Source organism: Hibiscus syriacus, unplaced genomic scaffold (assembly GCF_006381635.1).
Source record: "Hibiscus syriacus cultivar Baekdansim isolate YM2019G1 unplaced genomic scaffold, ASM638163v2 tig00117021_pilon, whole genome shotgun sequence".
NCBI lineage: Eukaryota > Viridiplantae > Streptophyta > Magnoliopsida > Malvales > Malvaceae > Hibiscus > Hibiscus syriacus.
In genome coordinates this window covers 1,334,768-1,354,942 of record NW_024063527.1, presented here as the reverse complement: position 1 = coordinate 1,354,942, position 20,175 = coordinate 1,334,768, and the positions used below count along the sequence as shown (strand labels likewise).

Below are 20,175 nucleotides of genomic sequence, written 5' to 3'. Positions count from 1 at the left end.
TAAAAATAGATAATTTAACTATCAATAAACTAAAAATTATTTAAAAATTGGGTAGCCAAACACCCCAATAAGGGGTTACGTGGTAGTGGATGTTTGGGGTAGAAAATATATAAAAAGAATAGGTAAATTAATATTTTATCCCTGAATTATTTTGATTTTACAAAAAAGACCTTGATTAATAAATTTATCTCTAAAACATAAATGATCTGTAATTTACCTAATTATAACAGCAACTCAGGTTAAAGAATCACATTGATAAAAAAATAATATAAAAGTCATATTAATTTTTAAAAAGTTCAGGGACCTTAGGGTTTTTCCCCCTAAAATAGAAAATACGATTGGTGAGGATCCACGACCTCGAAGCTCTAAAACAAAGTATAATATTAAAAGACTCTTACTCTTCCCTTTCTCTCAATTCCTTTCTGCGAACTTCAATTTTTACTAATGCCCCGATCTTTATTATCACTCATCTGATTCCACCCCCTCCCCCACAAAACATAAGAAAAAGAAAAAAGTTTTGGAAATAAAGGAAAAATTGTAAAAACACACAGAGAGAGAGGATGGGAATGGCGGTGGTGGAGTTTTTCAAGCAGTGCGAGCAGTCAGGTGATGCTGCGTACGCCGCCTTCAAATCGCTTCTGGAGAAGCTTGAGGATCCCTTGACCCGCACCGAAGCCCGGGTGTTCCTTTCGGATATTCAAGCTCAGGGTGGTTTCTCCGATGACTGCTTTGAGAGGTACCATTTCCGGTTTCAGGACATTCACTTGGATCGGAATGAAGGTACGATTTTATAATCCTAGCTGCATATTCTAGTATTAATTAAGAATATCTTTACCTTCATGAATTGAACCAGTCGAGATTGCTGGAATTTTCAGCTCCCGAGGAAAAACGGACAAACGGCACCGATTAAACCGAACCGGATATTAGGCCGGTTATGGTCATTGGTTCTCAGTTTTTTTATTGAACCATAAAAGGAAAAAAATCCACTGATCCTTTTTTGTTTTGTGTCGCTTTCTTCGGAGCCCAAACTTTACTTTTTATTATTGTGTCCCCGTCGCGTGACCCTCCAGAAAGTATGGTAGTAGTTTCCTATAATTTCTTAGCTGACAAAACCACATGCTGATTAATCTAGTAAGGGGTCCATTTAGTTGATATCTACGGGTTAGAGGTTATTTAATTATTATTTGGAAAAGATTTTAAACGTTTAGAACATTATTTTTCATGAAAAGTTGTGTATGAATTACACTTATATTTATTATTTTAACAAGTGTTATTAGATATCGATTTAGCTTATCAGACAATGTTGGCCTATATTGTAAAAATTGCTAGGTGAAGATGGAATACGAATTTGTGTCATCATCTTAACACCTTCATTGGAAGAAAAAAAATCCACTCGTGGAAATATTATTTTTTTATTGTACGCATGTCATATGAACGGAACTTAAAAAATGATTGGATAATAAAAAGAAATGCCAAACTTTCTTTCTGGGATGAGTTTGCTTTTTATTATCCAAGAGTAGATAGTCCCTGGTTTCTTGGCATCTATGACAGGACACGCAGCTAGTGTCGATGTCCATTCCCTCGAAATAAGACTATCTGACAGCCTATTCAATATAGCCATTCTACACAAGGAATGGTTAGGCATGTGGAAAGGGAACCATATTAGTCTATCCCATCGTTCCTTTTCGTAGTTGATCCTTTTACCAAACTTTACTTACTAAGCATCTTTCCCCTGGGATTATTCAGATTGATTGGCCAGTTTTTCAAATGGCAAACTGTGAAATCAAATTCCTTACTTGGAGTAACTTCCTCCAGTTTGAAGCAACTACGCTGTTTTCTCCTAGCCTTCCATAACGATCCTCCTTTTAGCACACAGGCTTGTTTGAAATGAAAGTTTATACAAAATAGAATAGTTATTTCAAAGTTAAAGTTCGGTTTCGGAAAGAGATTTTGCATCATTGAGTCCAAAAGTATTTATGATATATACTCTGCAAAATGAAAAATGAGGGCATTGTTCTGCTAATCTATCAAAGAGCATGATAAATAATATAGTTTATTTTAAGCTGTCAATGGCCAATATCTCACCCAACATTTGGCATTTTTTTACTTCTTTATTGGTTTAGTGCCTTAACCAATGGGTTCAGAATTATATACTCCAATGCCAATTTGAGCTACAAATATTTGCTTTACAAACCTCTGGCTACTTTCTGGATTAGACAGTTTTGAGGGGGAAAATACCTTTACTAGTGTTGTTGAGATTCTCTCTTTTTATTTTACTACTAGCATATGTGACTATTCGTATTAATACCACAATTCTGTTAGGAATAAGATTAGTAATAATGAGATAGTTTAACTAGATATAAAACATATTCTAGCAACTATCTTAAATTACTTTGTTCAAATGAGATGCATACCTGCACGCACATACACTGTATACACATTAAATCCACTGTATTAAGCAATGGTTTCTATTCTTTATGTTTAACTTATCATTAACTGAACCATAAGTAACCCATCATATGCTTGTCATGCTTCACATTTAACATATCATTGTGCACAGGCTATCATGGAAGGAAGAAACTGACAATGATGGTGATCCCTAGCATTTTTATGCCTGAAGATTGGTCATTTACCTTTTATGAAGGACTCAATAGACACCCAGATACCATTTTCAAGGAAAAGACAGTTGCTGAGCTTGGTTGTGGAAATGGATGGATAAGTATAGCAATTGCTGAGAAATGGTTGCCTGCTAAGGTTTTTATTTTTGCTTCCTTTATGTTCATTATGCGTGGAAAATTAGGTATTCAGTCCCAGTTATGAATCTTTTTATGTGTTTGAATTAAATTATTGCAGGTTTATGGCCTTGATATAAATCCGAGAGCAGTGAAGGTTTCTTGGATAAACTTATACATGAATGCTTTTGATGAGAAAGGCCAACCAATATATGATGCAGAAAAGAAAACCTTACTGGATAGGGTGGAGTTTCATGAATCTGACCTGCTATTTTATTGTAGGGAACATGATATTCAACTTGAAAGAATTGTTGGATGCATACCTCAGGTAATTTCATAGTTGTCAACTTATTTGGTTTTAATATAGTAAATAATGAAGTTACATTGAATATATGTCCTATAATACCTTCTCTTTTTTATTTCTTTTCAGATTCTCAATCCAAATCCAGAGGCAATGTCAAAAATGATCACCGAAAATGCAAGCGAGGAATTTCTCCACTCTTTGAGTAATTATTGTGCACTTCAGGTTGGATGACACTTTATTGATTTCACTACAATCAAGGTTGAGTAGGTTAGAATATTAATAATGTGCTACAAAATTTTATATATTTGACTATATACTAATGCATAGTTGTGGTTGCGAGTAAGGTTCCTTTGGGCTGTATACTTGTAACCAAGTCATACACATTGGGTGGTGCCCTTCCAAATAAAATTAGGGGTTTTCCCTATTCTTGTTCAATAACAGAATTGAAATAACGTGCTGACCCCTAGTATGGTAGCTTTCATCTAGACATTTCTAGTGATTGATTCCCAGTCAATTTTGCTTGTAAGCTAAAATTAAGCTTATAAAGATGGTTGAACATTTGAAATTCATATTAACAGCTTAAACTTATAATTCATATAAATTGTGCTATAAGTTGACATGTTCTTGGCAGTTGGCACATGCTTGGAATTTTGTCTGGATGTTATTACTTTAATTATTTCCATCTGGTCAACTTTAATCCGGAAATCTAGTAACTTAGCTAAATGTCTACTAGATCCTTTTTTTAGATCCTTTTAAGTACACTTAATAGGATTATTTTTTTGTTTTATGTGGAATAACCAGATCGATCTGCCATGCTCATTGGATTGAAATTAGAGTAAAAGAAATGATAATTCAATGAATTTGGAGGACATGAGTTTATGCTGAAGGCCTTTCTCTAGTCTTTTTTAAAACAATTATTTGCTCTTTGAATTTCTGTTATTTATTATTCTTTTTCATTTTTTATATGGCCCCACCCATGAATTCAATTTCAAGTGGTTGCAATATTAGCATAAACTATTATACTTTTTTGCAAAAAGCATCGAACACATGAATAGATCTCACATGCACAATCATGCTTATTGTGGCTTTAAGATCGAAAGTTGAGAATAACAAGGTTTCAGATAAAACTTAGGACAAGATTTCTTTTACTTTGGATTTATCCACTGTGAATGTTGATACTGAATGATTTCATTCAATTTTCCTTTGTAGGGTTTTGTTGAGGATCAGTTTGGCTTAGGTCTGATTGCCAGGGCAGTTGAGGAAGGAATTGCTGTCATAAAAGTTACAGGTATTATGATCTTCAATATGGGAGGCCGTCCGGGACAAGGAGTATGTAGACGCTTGTTTGAAAGAAGGGGTTTCCGTGTCAACAGGATTTGGCAAACCAAAGTTCTCCAGGCAAGAAAATCGCATTTCACCCCTTTTTTAATTTTCAGATATACTAAGCTGAGATCATGTTACAGGCCGGGGACACTGATATTTCAGCCTTAGTTGAAATTGAGAAGAATAGTCCACACCGTTTTGAATTCTTTATGGGGCTTTCTGGAGATCAGCCTATTTGTGCTCGCACAGCCTGGGCCTATGGAAAGGCTGGTGGCCGTATCTCTCATGGATTATCTGTTTACAGTTGTCAACTTCGTCATCCAAACCAGGTGGAATTTTGTCATGTTTTTGGCTTTTGGAAAGAGGATTTTTTTCCCTGACTGAAAAAAAACCCAAAATGGTTGATCATTCTTTTAAACTGATTTTAAACTGACAGGTCAAGGTAATATTTGAATTTCTTAAAAGTGGCTTCCAAGAGATCAGTAGCTCGCTAGATTTATCTTTTGATGATGATTTAGTTGCGGATGAAAAGATTCCATTCCTAGCATATCTTGCTAGTATTTTGAAAGATAACTCCTGCTTTCCGTATGAGCCACCAGCTGGATGCAAAAGATTTCGTAATCTAATTGCTGGCTTTATGAGAACATATCACCATATTCCACTTACTTCCAATGTAAGGAAACACTCTTGACTCTTCAATTCTTTTCCCTTCATTTTTTCCTGATCGATCTGATTAATCATTTTGCCTGTGGCTATATATTAGTTATTTGCTCAAGTGTTGTTTTCTCTTTTTGAAATCAAATTGTTTGTGGTTTACTTTTTAATATGATCAAGTGTTTAGGCAAATTAAATAGAGGGTGGTGTACAGAAGAAGAAAAAGGCTGTGGTATCATTTTATAAAATGTTGAAATCCCATGCAGTGATTATATCTGTTCTGCTTCTGGTCTTTCTACTCTGACTAGAAGGGAGTATCACATTTATTTTTTGTCTCTAATTGCACACTTGTCTGTACGCAACAATAAATAACTTAGGTCCATCTACTCGAGTTAATTCATATCCTCAGTCATATTCTGCTGTGTGATATAATCAAAACCTTGCGAGGCCAACATTACAATGGTGATTGGGCATTTTTGAAAATTAAAATAATGTTATATGCCTCTTTTGTCTATGCCCTTGAGTTTTATGTCTATTTCTGGGCTTAGCTTTGTGTTGCTTGATCAATAAAACGGAAATCAAGATGATCTTGTGCGTTTTTTATATCATATGTACTACTACCATTTGTGGTTTCCTGCATTTTTATGTTGAGCTCCAAATGCCGTCAGAATTTTAAAGCCAACAAGTGGATTGAAACTTCTGTAATGGTACTGGATGTGAGATTTTTCATAGTAACATATTTTTGATGCAAAGATTTAAATTCGTCGCGCATTGCAGGATACTTCAGGCAGCTGCAATCTTTGTTTTATTTTCTCAATTTAGAAGTAGTCAGCATAACAGTACTATGTTTATGTATTTTAAAGTAGCGCTCAACCAAATGCTGATTTAGCATATCTTGGAACCTTATCTATCATCTGAGTTTCTGACATTATTTTCTGTAATATGCAAGAATGTTGTTGTCTTTCCGTCAAGGACTGCGGCAATTGAGAATGCACTTCGACTGTTTACTCCCCGTCTTGCAATTGTTGATGAGCACCTTACGCGGAACTTACCCAAGCAATGGTTGACATCTTTGGCAATTGAGGTATGGTCTATTTGGGATTAGGTGTGTAAATGAGGCAAGCTAGTCAGTGCCTGACTCATAATAGTATTCAAACTCAACCTTTTTATTGCCACTTAGATATTGTATTAGTCTTTATTTGAATATTCTAGTACTGGATGCCAGAATTTGGCAAGCATAATTAAACTTCTGATAAGTTTTCATTCACATATACAACAGAAATGTGGTATTATTAATTTACTGGATCTATATGAGTTTGAATTTGGGTTCAGACAAGCGCACAAGTGTAACTTCAAGCTCCATACACGGGTTCATTATTATTGAGCTATATTGAGTCGGTTCATGTAGCTTGATTACTATCTCAAGCCAAGCACTAATACAAGATATATAACATGACCAAAGCTCAAGTCAAGCTTGTGATTTGGGTTGTTTAGCTGAGCTTGAGTTAGTCACTTTATTGAGATACCTTAGCTTGATTATACCTCTATTAGTGACATTCTATAATTGTAATGAGTCACACTTGTTCTTGAATGTTGCAATAGACTACGGCATACAACTTGGACATATTCATAGACATGGAGACACAAACCATACTTAGAAGATGATTAAGATTTATGTTTTTCTTTATCTATTGCATGTCTTTTAGTAATATCATTTTAGCATACAAGATGTGGCTCAGATTTTTCATGCTGGAAATTGTTGTTAAAATGATGAAAGGAGATCTTGCTGTCAGATATAATGTTGTGATAAATGTTCCTTGCATGCTGAAATTCAAAGTTAGATGCTTCTTGCTAGTGCTATAACCCTGTTTATGAGAGTAACTTGTGACTCTTTCGGTTGAGTGGTGGTAGTGGAAAGAATCTGAAATCACTTTGGTCATGATTCCCAAGAATGTATGTAGAATTAGAATAAACAGGTTAAAATAGATACATAGATCCTCATTTCAAATTTTTCTTCCTTTATGATTTGCTAGTATGTTTCAAGATAATGTCCACTTCCACTGTAACACCCTCAACCCGGATCCGGGTCTGAAGTGTCGCATTGACTTTTCAAAACTCTTTTTCTTTACAAATCCACCAAAATCTTAAATTCATCATTTGAAAAAGTGAGTACTTTTTAGAAATAAATATAATCAAATCGTTTTACAAACCAATCAGAGCATATTCAATACAAATCTTGTAACTACATGCCGACTAAATTTTATAACATAAAATACATATAGTCCATATGTTTCTGATCTGATATTCGTAAGGAAGATGCTAACCTGTTTTGCTCCTCTTAACATCTCTTCTTTCTATAACCTACGTGTGAAAAAATCACACGCTAAGTCTATGACTTAGTAAGGCATTAAATTATAAAAGAACTCTAACTATTTACACATGCATGAACATATCATCTTATAATGCCACATCAAAACAATATAACATTATATATAACGTACTATACACATATACATATCACACATTATTTTCATCTCTAACCTTATTCCACTATCAATATTCTTATCATTTATATCTTAATTATATCCTCTTATATCTATTCTTTTACTCAACATATGATTCAATTAACCAAGCAATACAGACCTCATCATATAAATCATATCAGATTATCTAATAAGAAATACATGCATACATATAAATCATCATTAGTCACTTATCATTTAATCACATAGCACATATACTTAACCTTCTTAATCATATACTATACCTATACCTCGTCATGTCCTTGCTATAAAATTTATCATACCACAACATATATTTGTTATTATCTCTTGATTAGCCCATGTACATATGTGAGAACTATAGATATGCGAGTCTCTAGAGGTTGTGCACTAATGCTGTCACCACAGCTCGTATAAATGCACCGAAGTGCCACGTAGAATTGCACTGAAGTGCCGCGTAGAATTGCACCGAAGTGCCATATAAAATATCCCTAAGGACCACGTAGTAAATTCCTTAAGAATCATAGATATATGCTAAGGATCAAGTATGTGTCTCAAAAGACATCACACATGTTCCAAGGAATACATATATGCCCCGAAAGACCGCGTAGACCCTCGACTCTTGGCATGCCAACTATACCTCTAGCTCTCATGACACATAGCATGGGCATTAATATTTATGTTATCACACATTGCCATATTCATATCACATATACACATAATCTTATAGTTCTTTCACATAGCTCATTGTCACATTTTCATAAGATCACACATAGTCACGTAGTTCATTTTCATATCATTCACATATACATATACTCATATAGTCAAATATCATTTCTCTTGTATACATAGATCATATCTCATAACAGACATCATGTACCTATAATAACTTATTCATATCATATAAATTATGGTTTGTACTTTTATACTCACATATATCAATATCCTAGAACTTGGTTCATTTTTCATGTTATCATACCAACATCTAATCTTATAAATCCTATAGGTAAAGCTATTTATCTTTATCTCATTTTCCTGTTGTACCATCTTACATGGTTTATTATACTAACCTGTACAATAACATATAACCCTTATCACTTATCTCACATTATTTAAATACGAGTTTATTATATCCATTTAATTTAGTTTCACATAACTCTCATAACCTTCTCACATGGTTTTATAGTTCTTCGTTTTATACTTCCTATATCATAGTTTCTTTTTAAATATATCACTCTTTCCTATAGTGCTTATCCTATAAGTTCGTATAATCGTTATGTTATGTCCCCAAATTTATATATATTATTTTCGTAGAGTTTCTTAATTTATTATCTTCTGATTTATATTTTCTTCTCTTAAATATTCTCATAGTGACATATCTCCATGACTTATCACTTATATGCAGTTACATTTCATTCTTACGTATCACAATAAACCTTGGCTTAATTATTCTGTCAGTAACATATACCTACATAGCTTGTTTCTTACAAGCATGTCTTTACATATCTTATTTTATGATCTTCCATTATCACATAATAATATTTTACATAAATCATGTATCATATACAAAGCATATCAACATATAACACATATAATCATATCAAACCATTCTCATGTTCATGACTTCATGCATATTACTCTAGGAAATAGACTTATCGCGAGTCAAATTTCCAGTAAACATTACATATCACTAATATGCACTCACCTTGGCCTCACTAAGTTCCAATCCCCTTTTATGATTTTCTTTCTTCCGATCGAATCTTAACTTGATGATCATCCCGGAACTTGTTCGTGCTCGATATCTACATATTTATACATTGATACATATCAGTATCTATAATTGATGTATTCTAATCTATCATTTCTTAGACTAAAAGAAAGGTCTAATTCTATTTCCCCTTGAAGTGCATCGGTACATTCTACAGTGTATCGATGCATTCTTTAATATGTGCATCGATGCCCTACTCATGCATCGATACCCTACTCATGCATCGATACACAAATCACCTTCGATGTTTTCATTTTAAGGGGTGCATCGATGCACTCCTTATGCATCGATGCACTAATTGCATTCGATGTTCATTTATTTGATAGTGCATCGATACACATTGAAGATGCATCAATGCACACAACCAAGAAATTCCATTTTGAGCCCGAAAATTCTTACTTTGTCCTCAAATTCTACTTATTAACCTCTCCTTATACCTTAAAACTTATCTATACATACTGAGCCTCATTAATATTCATCTATCTCATCTTTAACCTCAATATTCTCTTTTCTTTATGAAATTCAAGAATCATGCTCAATTTTCAACATGTTCTAAATCCACTTCTAACACTTCATATCTTTTAATTCCACTAATGATAAGTCAAATTCAACTTCAAAGTCTATTAACTCCTTTTAATTCAAGAATTCACTTAAAAACTCCTTTTACTTAATCTCTCATAACTCCATCATCCTTTATTTTTAAGATAATTTAAGCTTTCCTTGAGCTTAATTATCATCCAATAATCATAAACCAACTTTAATTTCAACAAATAATCAACTAACCACAAAACTCACCTTTGCCATGGAGCTTACGAGAAGAGAAGAAGAAGAAGAAAGTTGAATCAAAGTCTCCAGACTTTTCTATTTTCTTTCCTCCATTTCCACGTGCCATCTCCTATATAAAGGAGAAATAAAAATCTTTCTTATGAAATTACTGTTATACCCTTCAAAATTTCCACAATTACCATTTAATATAACACTGAAATTTTCTATTTAAGTCCTTGAACTTTTAACTTGTTTCAAAATTGAGCACAAGGTTTCCAAAAATTCCATTTTAGTTACTAACCCCAATTTTGGGATATTACATCCACAATGAAAATACCTTCATTTGATACCAATTTTAGGTAGGTCAAAGTTTTTAATGTAAGCAACAAAACTGAAAAGTAGACATTCCCTTTGAATTAGAGGGATTAGAAATTAGAGGGATAAATCAAATATAGAATCAATTAGGGTGAAGCATAGAAAATAGGGAGAGAAGTAGACAACTTGGGGGGGGGGACTGAAAAGAACCAATAGAGAAAATAGATATTTAGTCTCAAATATTCAGCGCCCAAAATCTTCTTAAAAATTAAGTATTATATATATCAAACAATTAAACCCTAAATGATATAACAATGCAAATCAAATCCCTATTTACTAATTCTTCACCAATATAGTTGCTAAGTTTATATATTTATGTTGCAGAGTGCAGAGACTGGCCTGTCAGAGGATGTAGTTACTGTCATTGAAGCACCACGCCAGTCAGATTCAATGATAGAACTTATAAAAAGGTTGAAGCCACAGGTTGTGGTTACTGGGATAGCAAATTTCGAGGCTGTTACTAGTTCAGCCGTTATGCAACTATTATATGCCACCAAACAAGTTGGGTCTCGTCTTTTCTTAGACATATCTGATCACTTTGAGTTATCCAGCCTTCCAGGTACCATTGGGGTACTAAAATATCTATCGGGAACTCCTTTGCCATCACATGCAGCAATCCTTTGTGGCCTGGTAAAGAATCAGGTATGTTTTAAGGAAACTAGGTTTCGTCACAGTGGGTCTCTGCATTTATGTGGTTAAATTCAGTAGCCATTAAATTTACTATTAGTTCCAATCTGTTCAGTTTCCTTTTTAGTTTATCATTACTTACATTCATTTATTGCTGAAAAACCTTTTAACAGGTTTATTCAGATTTAGAAGTTGCCTTCATAATTTCAGAAGAAGAGACCATCTTGAAGGCATTATCAAAAACTGTTGAAATACTTGAAGGAAATACATCATTGATTAGCCAGAACTATTATGGTTGTATTTTTCATGAGCTTCTATCTTTTCAGCTTACAGACAGACATCCACATCCAGAGGTTTGTGAATTAATTCTTAAGTCTATATAAAAGAGATACACCATTATTCTATTGAGAATGCTTACTGGTGAAATATATAGATTTATTTCAGTTTGACAACAAAAGTTACTGAGACTCTTTTATCTCTTAGCAATAAAAAAAAGGCAAGCACTAAAAAATAGTTTGTTAATTGATAAACTTGTATGCAAGCTTGGCTGGTGCTCGTTTATATTCATCTGTGAATCTTAATAAATGAGTTTGGATGAATCCAGGCTCAATTTAATAAACTGAGTTAAAATTTGATAAGCTCTTAAAACAAACTGTATAAGCCACTCATGACAAGCTTAATAAGGTTGTTTTATTTATCTTGTTGACTCCTATAAGCCTATAAATTTTGACGTCTTTTAGTTTTTAGCACAATTCTAACCATGATTTATTATTAATACCAAATAAAAGTAGATATAGTAGATTAGAGCCATCTGCATTTTTTTAAATATATTATCCCAAAATAACTAATTATGTGTCGTTTAGCATAGACTAAGAACTTGCCAAGTGCTTGTGTTTAGATTAGATTCTAGTTAACTCAGCTGCACCGAGTGCAAACAGTACAGAATTTATTAAGCTTAACTTGATCTTGAATTTTTCAAGATCTTTTAGGTTTAGCAGAGCTGAGCTTGATGAAGGAAGAGCTAAGCCTTGCTTGCTTGTAATAGCCCTGGAGAGTACCCAGGGAAAAAAGTTTTGATTTATGATTATCTGAGAACTTATTTGATTGAACATTCATGAATGGTGTAACTGTTCATCATCCTACCTGAAACCAAATTGGCAATAGAGGAGAAGGGAACCAAAGGGATAGCACAAATTAAACTCCCCGCACAGCCTTGCACCCCACTACACCTATTACATAAATTTATAACCATGCCTTGTAATTTCTGAATCTATTATCTCTCATCGGTGGAGCTTTTTCTTCCTACAGAGGAGATCTGAAAAGTCTGAATCAGTTGATGTGATTGGATTTGCTTCTTCTGCAACCTCGGTCCTTGATAATGCTGAATTAACCATTTCTGATGATGGGCACTCCCTTGTACATATGGATGTGGATCAGTGGTTCCTTCCAGTGCCTTCTCCAGTTAAGGCTGCTATCTTCGAAAGTTTTGCCCGGCAAAATCTGACCGAATCTGAAATTGATGTTACTCCTAGTATAAAACAATTTGTTAAGACCGAATATGGCTTCCCAACTGATAGTGGCACAGAATTTATATATTCCGACTGCTTGCAAGCACTTTTCAGTAAGCTGGTCCTTTGCTGCATTCAAGAAGGGGGAACTATGTGCTTTCCTGCTGGCTCAAATGGAAATTATGTTTCTGTTGCCAAATTTTTGAAAGCAAACATTGTAAATATCCCCACAAACTCTGATCAAGGCTTCAAGCTTACAGAGCATATACTCAACCAAGCTCTTGAGACTGTGAAAAAGCCATGGGTATATATTTCTGGTCCAACAATCAACCCTACTGGCTTGCTTTACAGCAACCAAGAGATGGAAAGCATTTTAAGTGCATGCGCAAGATTTGGTGCAAGAGTGGTGATTGATACTTCATTCTCAGGGCTAGAATTCGAATATGGAGGTTGGGGTGGCTGGAATTTGGGGAGTTATTTGTCAAAACTATCTTCCTCTGGCAACCCCTCTTTCTGTGTTTCTCTGCTTGGAGGACTGTCTCTGAAACTTCTTAGTGGAGCACTCAAATTTGCTTTTCTGTCTCTAACCGAACCACTTTTAATTGAAGCATTTCATACCTTTCCTGGCTTAAGCAAACCCCATTGTACGGATAAATATACAATCAAGAGGTTGCTGGCTCTGAGAGAGAACAAAGGAGGCATGCTGGATGTTGTTACGGAACAAATAAGGATTCTGGAAAATAGAGCTAAGCGTTTAAAAGAGGTAACTTCTCCTCCTTGCAGCCTAAGGTCTTTTCTCTCGTTATCTGTGATAGAGTAATTAATGTATTTAAGTATATTTGGGCTTACGATATGATAATAATAAGATATTTTTACTTGGTTCTTTCCTAAACTAGTTAAAATCTTGTGACTAAATAGAGCATTTTTGTATAAACTAAGACAAACAGAATTTAGGCAGATTCTTCTCTGCACCACATTTTCCTTTGGTTTTTTCGTGATACTGCCTTCTATCTAGCTCTTATCCTTTGTGAATATTTTGTGCCTCTTAACTTGGTGTAAATCTTACCACTGTTAGAAATAAGCAATAGGTCTTCATCGGTAACTAAACTGATTTTCTATAATTGCAGCCGAGTTACTGCCTAATCAAGTTATCCTAGCCTTTGCATAGTCTTATTTACTGTGCTTGAGTGGATTGTTTAAATGCTAGTTTTGAGTGGCATCTTTCTCAACCTAAGCAGTTCTCTTTGCTACTATTCTTGTAATAGGTTCTTGAAAGTTGTGGATGGAGTGTGCTTAGACCATGTGGTGGTATTTCAATGGTGGCTAAGCCCTCTTTCCTCGGCAGGGCTGTCAAGCTCAACCAATCACTTAAACACACAGGCGGTGGTGAAATGGATGAAATTAAGCTAGATGACGCATCTCTGAGGGAAGCCATCGCCAAGACAACGGGCTTGTGCATCAACAGTGGCTTGTGGACCGGAATTGCAGGCTACTGTCGCTTCACAATCGCCTTGGAAGATAGTGAATTCAAGCAAGCATTGGCTTGCTTACTCAAATTTAAAAGCATAATCGATAACTAAATTATGCTATCGTTACCTATTAACTATTTTTACTCAATTCATTGCTTTAACAAACGAAATACTAGACATGGAAAACCATTCCTACAGGTTTTAAAGAATTCTTTGGTGAATTTGAATTTGCATGGCATTGTACTTCACAAAGCCATGGTTTCTTATCTGTTCCCTTGTGAACATTCATCAAGCATAAGATTTTTAAGTCCCTTTTTTATTTGGGTGATGTGTGTTTCTATTATATCCATCTATATTGACTTATAAAAAAGGTTTTGTGTGAAATACTTATCGTTAAGATATTTATTTGATATATTGTTCGTAGTATTATTAAATTTCTTGTTATTTTATTTTATTTTCAGATATCAATTAGCGTTAAATGCTATTATTTTATCTCAACTTGTATTAGAAGACGCTTGGAAACGTTAACCTAGTTCAATATTTGAGTATATTTTTTACTTCTGATTAAAATTTCAAAAATTGGTTACTGATGTTATCTATTTGTAACAAATACCTCTTGACATTAACAATTGCTAACATAAGAGATGGAAAGTTGGAGTGGCACGTTAAATCGATGACATGATATGATTTTACCACGATTTTGACTCCATTTCCATTTTTTTTTATCAATGTTCTTCTATCTTCTTCAAGTGATGAATACCATAACACAACCACCACAAAAAATGTTGCAAAGCTCACTCTGCAACAGTTGGTGGTCCCTAACTGGTGGAGCATCAACACCTTAAAGGTCATAAAGCTAAAAGTTACCCATGAAGAAATTACCATGGTTGAATCTTACATGGTAGGCTCTCGGAAAAGTCACAAGGAATTCACTAGGATTCTGTATTAACTTGAAGAAACAACAGAAACAACAGAAGTAGAATTTCAAAATTTCGGAAGAAAGTGCCAAATGACAAACTCGACGACGACAAGACTCAAAAGTTTTTCAATAATGGGATGTTAACATCCTCACATCTGCAAGTGCAGAAAAATTGAAGCAATTTCAGATTAGAGAGCCTAACAAAATATTTACTATAATCCATGTCATGAAATGAAATAGTGCAAGTTGTTCTTAAAATTACACGACAACCTAATAAGAATATATTTATATTCCTAAAATTCACTTTCACAGTCTAGCAGAGCATAATTAGTGAACTTGAAGCATGATAAGCAAAAAGTTAATTCGGATAAAAAGAAATGAAAAACCTGAAATGGAAATGAGAGCGATGCAGGAAGCCATGAGCTATCTAGAGAGAGAAATCAAAGAGAGATTCTTTTTAAGGAACAAACAGAGAAGGAAAAATAAAATATATATGATCACAATTCAATTCTTGCTTGTTTACAATTTGTTCCGTTCACCGTTTAAAACGTTCTTTATTAACCAGAGATTTTTTATAATACGAATTTCCTTTTGGGTGTGGATGATCGCATCATAATTGTTTGTAGAAGAAAATTGAACAAAATTCCTTTGAATCTGGCTGACAATGTCTTTTCAATTAGTAATCTGTTGGTTTAGAAGAGTCAAAGGATGGTCCTGCATGGTGGTACAGTTGACAGATAACGTGTCACATCAATATTCTTTCACGGTTAGCATCAAATCACTGATCTGTTATAATTCAAAAGTATTAGTGACCACTTGTAGTTTATCCATAAAAACAGAGTATTTAAATAAGTTTTCCAAAACTTCAGCCCCGAATCGCGAATAGCCAAATTTAAACTAAAACCCTAAGAAAAAGTAAAGGAGATCTTCAAAAACTCCGAGAGCAAAATTGAAAATTTTTGGGGAAACGAAACCACACGATGGAAGGAACAAATGAACTAAGCATAGATGATCTGGCTTCAAATCTCTCTACGTATAAGGAACAGCATCAGCAGGTTTCGAAATTTTCTTTTCTTTATCTTTTTGAATTTTCTACTTAATACTCGCAATTAGCTTTAGTTTGTAACAAAAAAAGAAAATTTCTGATGAATTAAACATATAAACGACCCAAGTATGTGATTGGACTAGACTTATTGTTTTCGAGTGAACAATTTTTGTTTTGTTACTATGATGTTAAAAGAGTCATTTTATGACTAACCTTGCTTGACGAAAATTTGGAAGAATTTAATTTTATTCGACAGGACTTGCAAAACCCGACTAATTAGCTGATTTTGGTAAAAATCAGGTTACGCAGCTTCTGGCTGATGATCCTGGAAACGTTGAATACGTGGACATGCAAAAGGAACTCGTTGAGGTGAGTCTTATGATTATTTTCTTTGTGTTTGTTCTTACATTTTATTTTTATTGGACTTGATCTTCTTTTCTTGTTTGTTCTTTACCCTGTTTTGTCATGTCATGGTTACAATACTGTCATTCTGTTTGGAAATGGATCACACACATACCGACACCTGAAAGTGATCAAAATATCAGTTTTAGGTTGTGGGAGTTTTTTCTTAGATGTGAAGTTTTTTGATAAGGTGATGAAAATTTCATTTCTCCTCCTTCCCTCTTTTGAAGGAATCAACACGTTGCTCAAAGAAGCAACATCGATTAACCGCTAATGGTAATGGTTCTACTGGAGGTTTTGTTTTCATTTCAGGGTTGAAAAGGTGAGAGTGGTTCATATATTAAAAGAGTTCACAGCTGCAGAATGTGAACTTTAACAAGAAAAAGAAATTTCTGAAATATATAGCATTGGCAAGATGCACATCACTGTGATATTGATTCCTTTGCAGGTGTAATATGTGTCGCGATGGCCAGCCTTCTGCTCATCCACCTGATTTGCGATGTTCATCTTGAGATTCTAAGTTCGAAATATGATAAAATTCACCCTTTATTGTTTTACTAAATATATAAGCTTGTTTAGATGTATGCTTGGGCTGAAACTTTGGCATGCAGGTGATTGCTCTTACAGAGGAACTGCTTGCAACTGCAAAGGAAAATGAGATTTCTGGATCAGATATTGGTGCTAGCATTAGTGCACCCGGTGCACAAATGAAGGTGATTAAATTGCCTAATGAATCATTGATTTCCTTTTGTAGTTAATTTTTTATTTCAGAGAGAATACTTTATTCCCAAAGGCAAGATTCTGAATTGAAATGGAAACTTTATTTCCTTTTTTACAATTTTTGTAAATGTATGTGTGTGAGATGTCACAGATTACTACCCAATTTTGTCACATAACTAATCCTGTCATATGAATGTATTTAATGCAAGGAGTTCTTGATTGTCAGAACAGTGGCAGGCACTGGTAGCATAAGATTGTGTAGTTGGGACAACTAATTGAAAAACATATTTTTTTTTGCTGTAATTGAACTTCCTAATGTCAAACATTTCCTTGGTTTTAGTTCATTACGTGCTTGAATTGGAAAATTCATTTTAGTCAAGAAGGAAACCTGAATCATTCTTTCAATGTATATTCTTTCTGGTGCATGAGTTCTCTTTATATACTATTAGTCACTAGTATCTGATAAATTCTTTTCTTTTATCTAGGAAACAGTGAAAACATCAGATTATGAGGATAAATTTCCTGTTGGCACAAAAGTTCAGGCTGTCTGGAGTGAAGATGGAGAGTGGTATGCTTAGAAACGGATATGTTTTATTTTTGTCAATAGTTTCTTCCCCTTGCATATCTTTTAACTACTGTTCTCTGTTGGATTTGTTTTATATTTAGGTATGATGCAACTATTGAGGCTATTACAGTAAATGGGTATTATGTCTCTTTTGATGGATGGGGAAACAAGGAAGAGGTAATATTCTGATTGCCATGAGATCTTACATGAATAGATTTAATAGAACTCCAATTATGTGTTCTTTATATAAATAAAATTGGCAATTCCATGTTGGCTTTATTGGAGGAAATTGTGCTGTTGGAAGTTTAGTGTGCCTGTGCGCGCACATACACACAAAAAAAGAGGAATAGTGTAAGATGCTTGTGCTTGCACAACATCTTACACTATTGCATTAGTTTCCCTAACAACATAAAATTTGAAATTCTTGACAGGGTTTGACGTTTTTATGAAGAAAAGAAGGGCGGGGGGGTTGTCAGGTAGAGATGTAATAAATATAGCCAATCTGTATTTTACTATGCCTCTAAATTGTCTCATATTACTGACTGAGTTTGAGTATGTGCTCCAATCTTGCTTGCAATTTATCTGAGTTCAGCTCTGTAGTAGTGCTTTGCCTTGGTTGGAACTAATTTGTACTAAACAAAAGAATCAACTCAAAATTTATTCTAGAAAACAAGATCCACAAATTATTTAGAAACAACTTAACACAAGTCAAAATTTGAATGAAAAAAAAAGTGTAGTTTTGCTTATTGATAAGTTAGAAAATGTTGTGGAGATAAAAAGGTAAAACATGAAAGGTGGAAAATTGGCTTGGGAGTGCTGAAGAGAATGAGTAAATTTTAGCAGTGTCTCCAGGGGCTTATTTTATTTGATTCAAGTTTCATTCCCTGAATTTTCCTTTCTTTGGATCCAAGTTATGTGATAAAATTGGTTTTTTTGGACCAAAACGACACAGTTTATGTTTTCTGCTACTTGTCAATACCATAAGTACATTCTTTTACTGTATTCAATTTCAATCCCAGGTGGATCCTGCTAATGTAAGGGCGAATGAATACAATGCTTTGCTGGAAGCTGAGAAGGCTGCTGAAGCTACAAAACAAGCTATCAAACGTAAGATTGCACATGCTGCTTCTTTTGACTTTCAATCTCGAAGTTTACCTGCAAAGCTTCAAATAGCTTCTGATGACCCGGAGGATGTGGTAAGATACTCTATGTTGCTTCCATGCAACTTTCAGATTTTGCAGAGGGGATCTCAAATTCACTTTATTTTCATGTTTATAGACTTTTGATGTTCCTAAGGTTCTCTTTCAACGTGCAAGTTTAAGGATAATGGTATTTGGTTATCCTGTATGGATTGATTTAAATTTATGGTGTACATTTAAAAAGAGCTACAGTTGATACTCTTGAAAATTCTAGAGCTAGTAATGCATTTACTTTCTGCTTGTGATTTCCGAATGCTGTATTTTCAATCAAATCCTTTTTATATATGACCTTTTATTTAAAATTTGGCAGAAGCATATTTTGTACTGACTTGCTTGATTTCTTGCCTTGGTTCATAGAAAGCTACCAAACGTAAGAAGATACATGCTTTCAAGTCAAAGATGCGATTTGAACAACTTGAAGTGGCACAAAATAAGCGGCAGAACGCTTGGCAGCAGTTTCAGACAACCAAAGGCAAGACTAAAAAGGTCTGTTTGGCAAGTATTTTATAATATTTCCCAATTTTGAAAGATTGTAACCCCATGGTCCTTTTTGGTGGACAAGGAAAAATGGTCAAACTGCCTGGAGGAGGTTTTTACCTGCCAAAGGATGGCCCCCTTTACATGTTTTTTTGTTTACTGATAATCGAGAACAAATTATTTAATATTTAGACCGAGATATATTAATTCCATTGACAGGTTGGTTTTTTCTCGGGACGTAAGCGCGAGAGCATATTCAAGTCACCGGATGATCCTCAGGGCAAGGTTGGTGTGACCGGAAGCGGAAAGGGGTTGACGGATTTCCAGAAAAGAGAAAAGCACTTGCATCTCAAGGATGGTAATGTTGAGATAAGTGATGAGTAGGTCTAGGCAGGTAGGTTTTCCTATTATACTTTTGGTTGCCTTGGCTCCACTAGGCAGTTTGAGAAGTTCCCAATCAGGGAGTGTCGTCGAAATGAACTTCCCATCGTTCTCTCGCCAGTATTTTTGTGCTTCCAGCTTGTTACCATACCAAATTTCTTCTTTTGTTTTCCTTTTAAAGAGAGATCTCACAATCAGTGTTCTGTAATTTTCTCTTTCTGCTGCCTTCTATTTGTATATTTGAAACACTAGAATTGTTTATCAACGATGGGGGCTCATGTAGCAAAGTATCAACTTTTTATCAGTATTTATCGATTAAAGTTTGACTTTTTCACTGTTATTTCTTTTAATAATTAGAAGTGATTATAAGTTAATATTTATTTAAATTTTTTCTTAAGTCTATTGATAACATACACTCGTAGCTGCTGTTTGAGTTGACAA

General features: G+C 34.3%; 2 protein-coding genes across 3 annotated transcripts; both read left to right on the top strand.

The window, feature by feature from the left end:
* Window positions 1–479: 479 nt before the first annotated feature.
* LOC120195829 (methionine S-methyltransferase-like) lies at window positions 480–14,192 on the top strand. Of its 2 annotated transcripts, none has more exons than XM_039197767.1 (12): window positions 480–780; window positions 2,561–2,754; window positions 2,854–3,060; window positions 3,163–3,258; window positions 4,246–4,434; window positions 4,500–4,688; window positions 4,796–5,032; window positions 5,963–6,097; window positions 10,747–11,064; window positions 11,223–11,402; window positions 12,358–13,320; window positions 13,823–14,192. In XM_039197767.1, exons 1-12 carry the CDS (start codon window positions 561–563, stop codon window positions 14,135–14,137), a joined length of 3,243 nt encoding a protein of 1,080 aa, XP_039053698.1. In that variant the 5' UTR covers window positions 480–560; the 3' UTR covers window positions 14,138–14,192. The 2 variants fall into 2 exon arrangements, with proteins under 2 accessions (XP_039053698.1, XP_039053699.1); XM_039197768.1 differs by lacking the exon at window positions 13,823–14,192 and adding an exon at window positions 13,685–13,729.
* Window positions 14,193–15,805: 1,613 nt separating this feature from the next.
* Window positions 15,806–20,068, top strand: LOC120195835 (survival of motor neuron-related-splicing factor 30-like). Its single transcript, XM_039197770.1, has 8 exons — window positions 15,806–16,000; window positions 16,291–16,359; window positions 17,004–17,105; window positions 17,598–17,680; window positions 17,779–17,854; window positions 18,697–18,873; window positions 19,234–19,362; window positions 19,573–20,068. Exons 1-8 carry the CDS (start codon window positions 15,926–15,928, stop codon window positions 19,735–19,737), a joined length of 876 nt encoding a protein of 291 aa, XP_039053701.1. The 5' UTR covers window positions 15,806–15,925; the 3' UTR covers window positions 19,738–20,068.
* The last annotated feature ends 107 nt before the right edge of the window (window positions 20,069–20,175 follow it).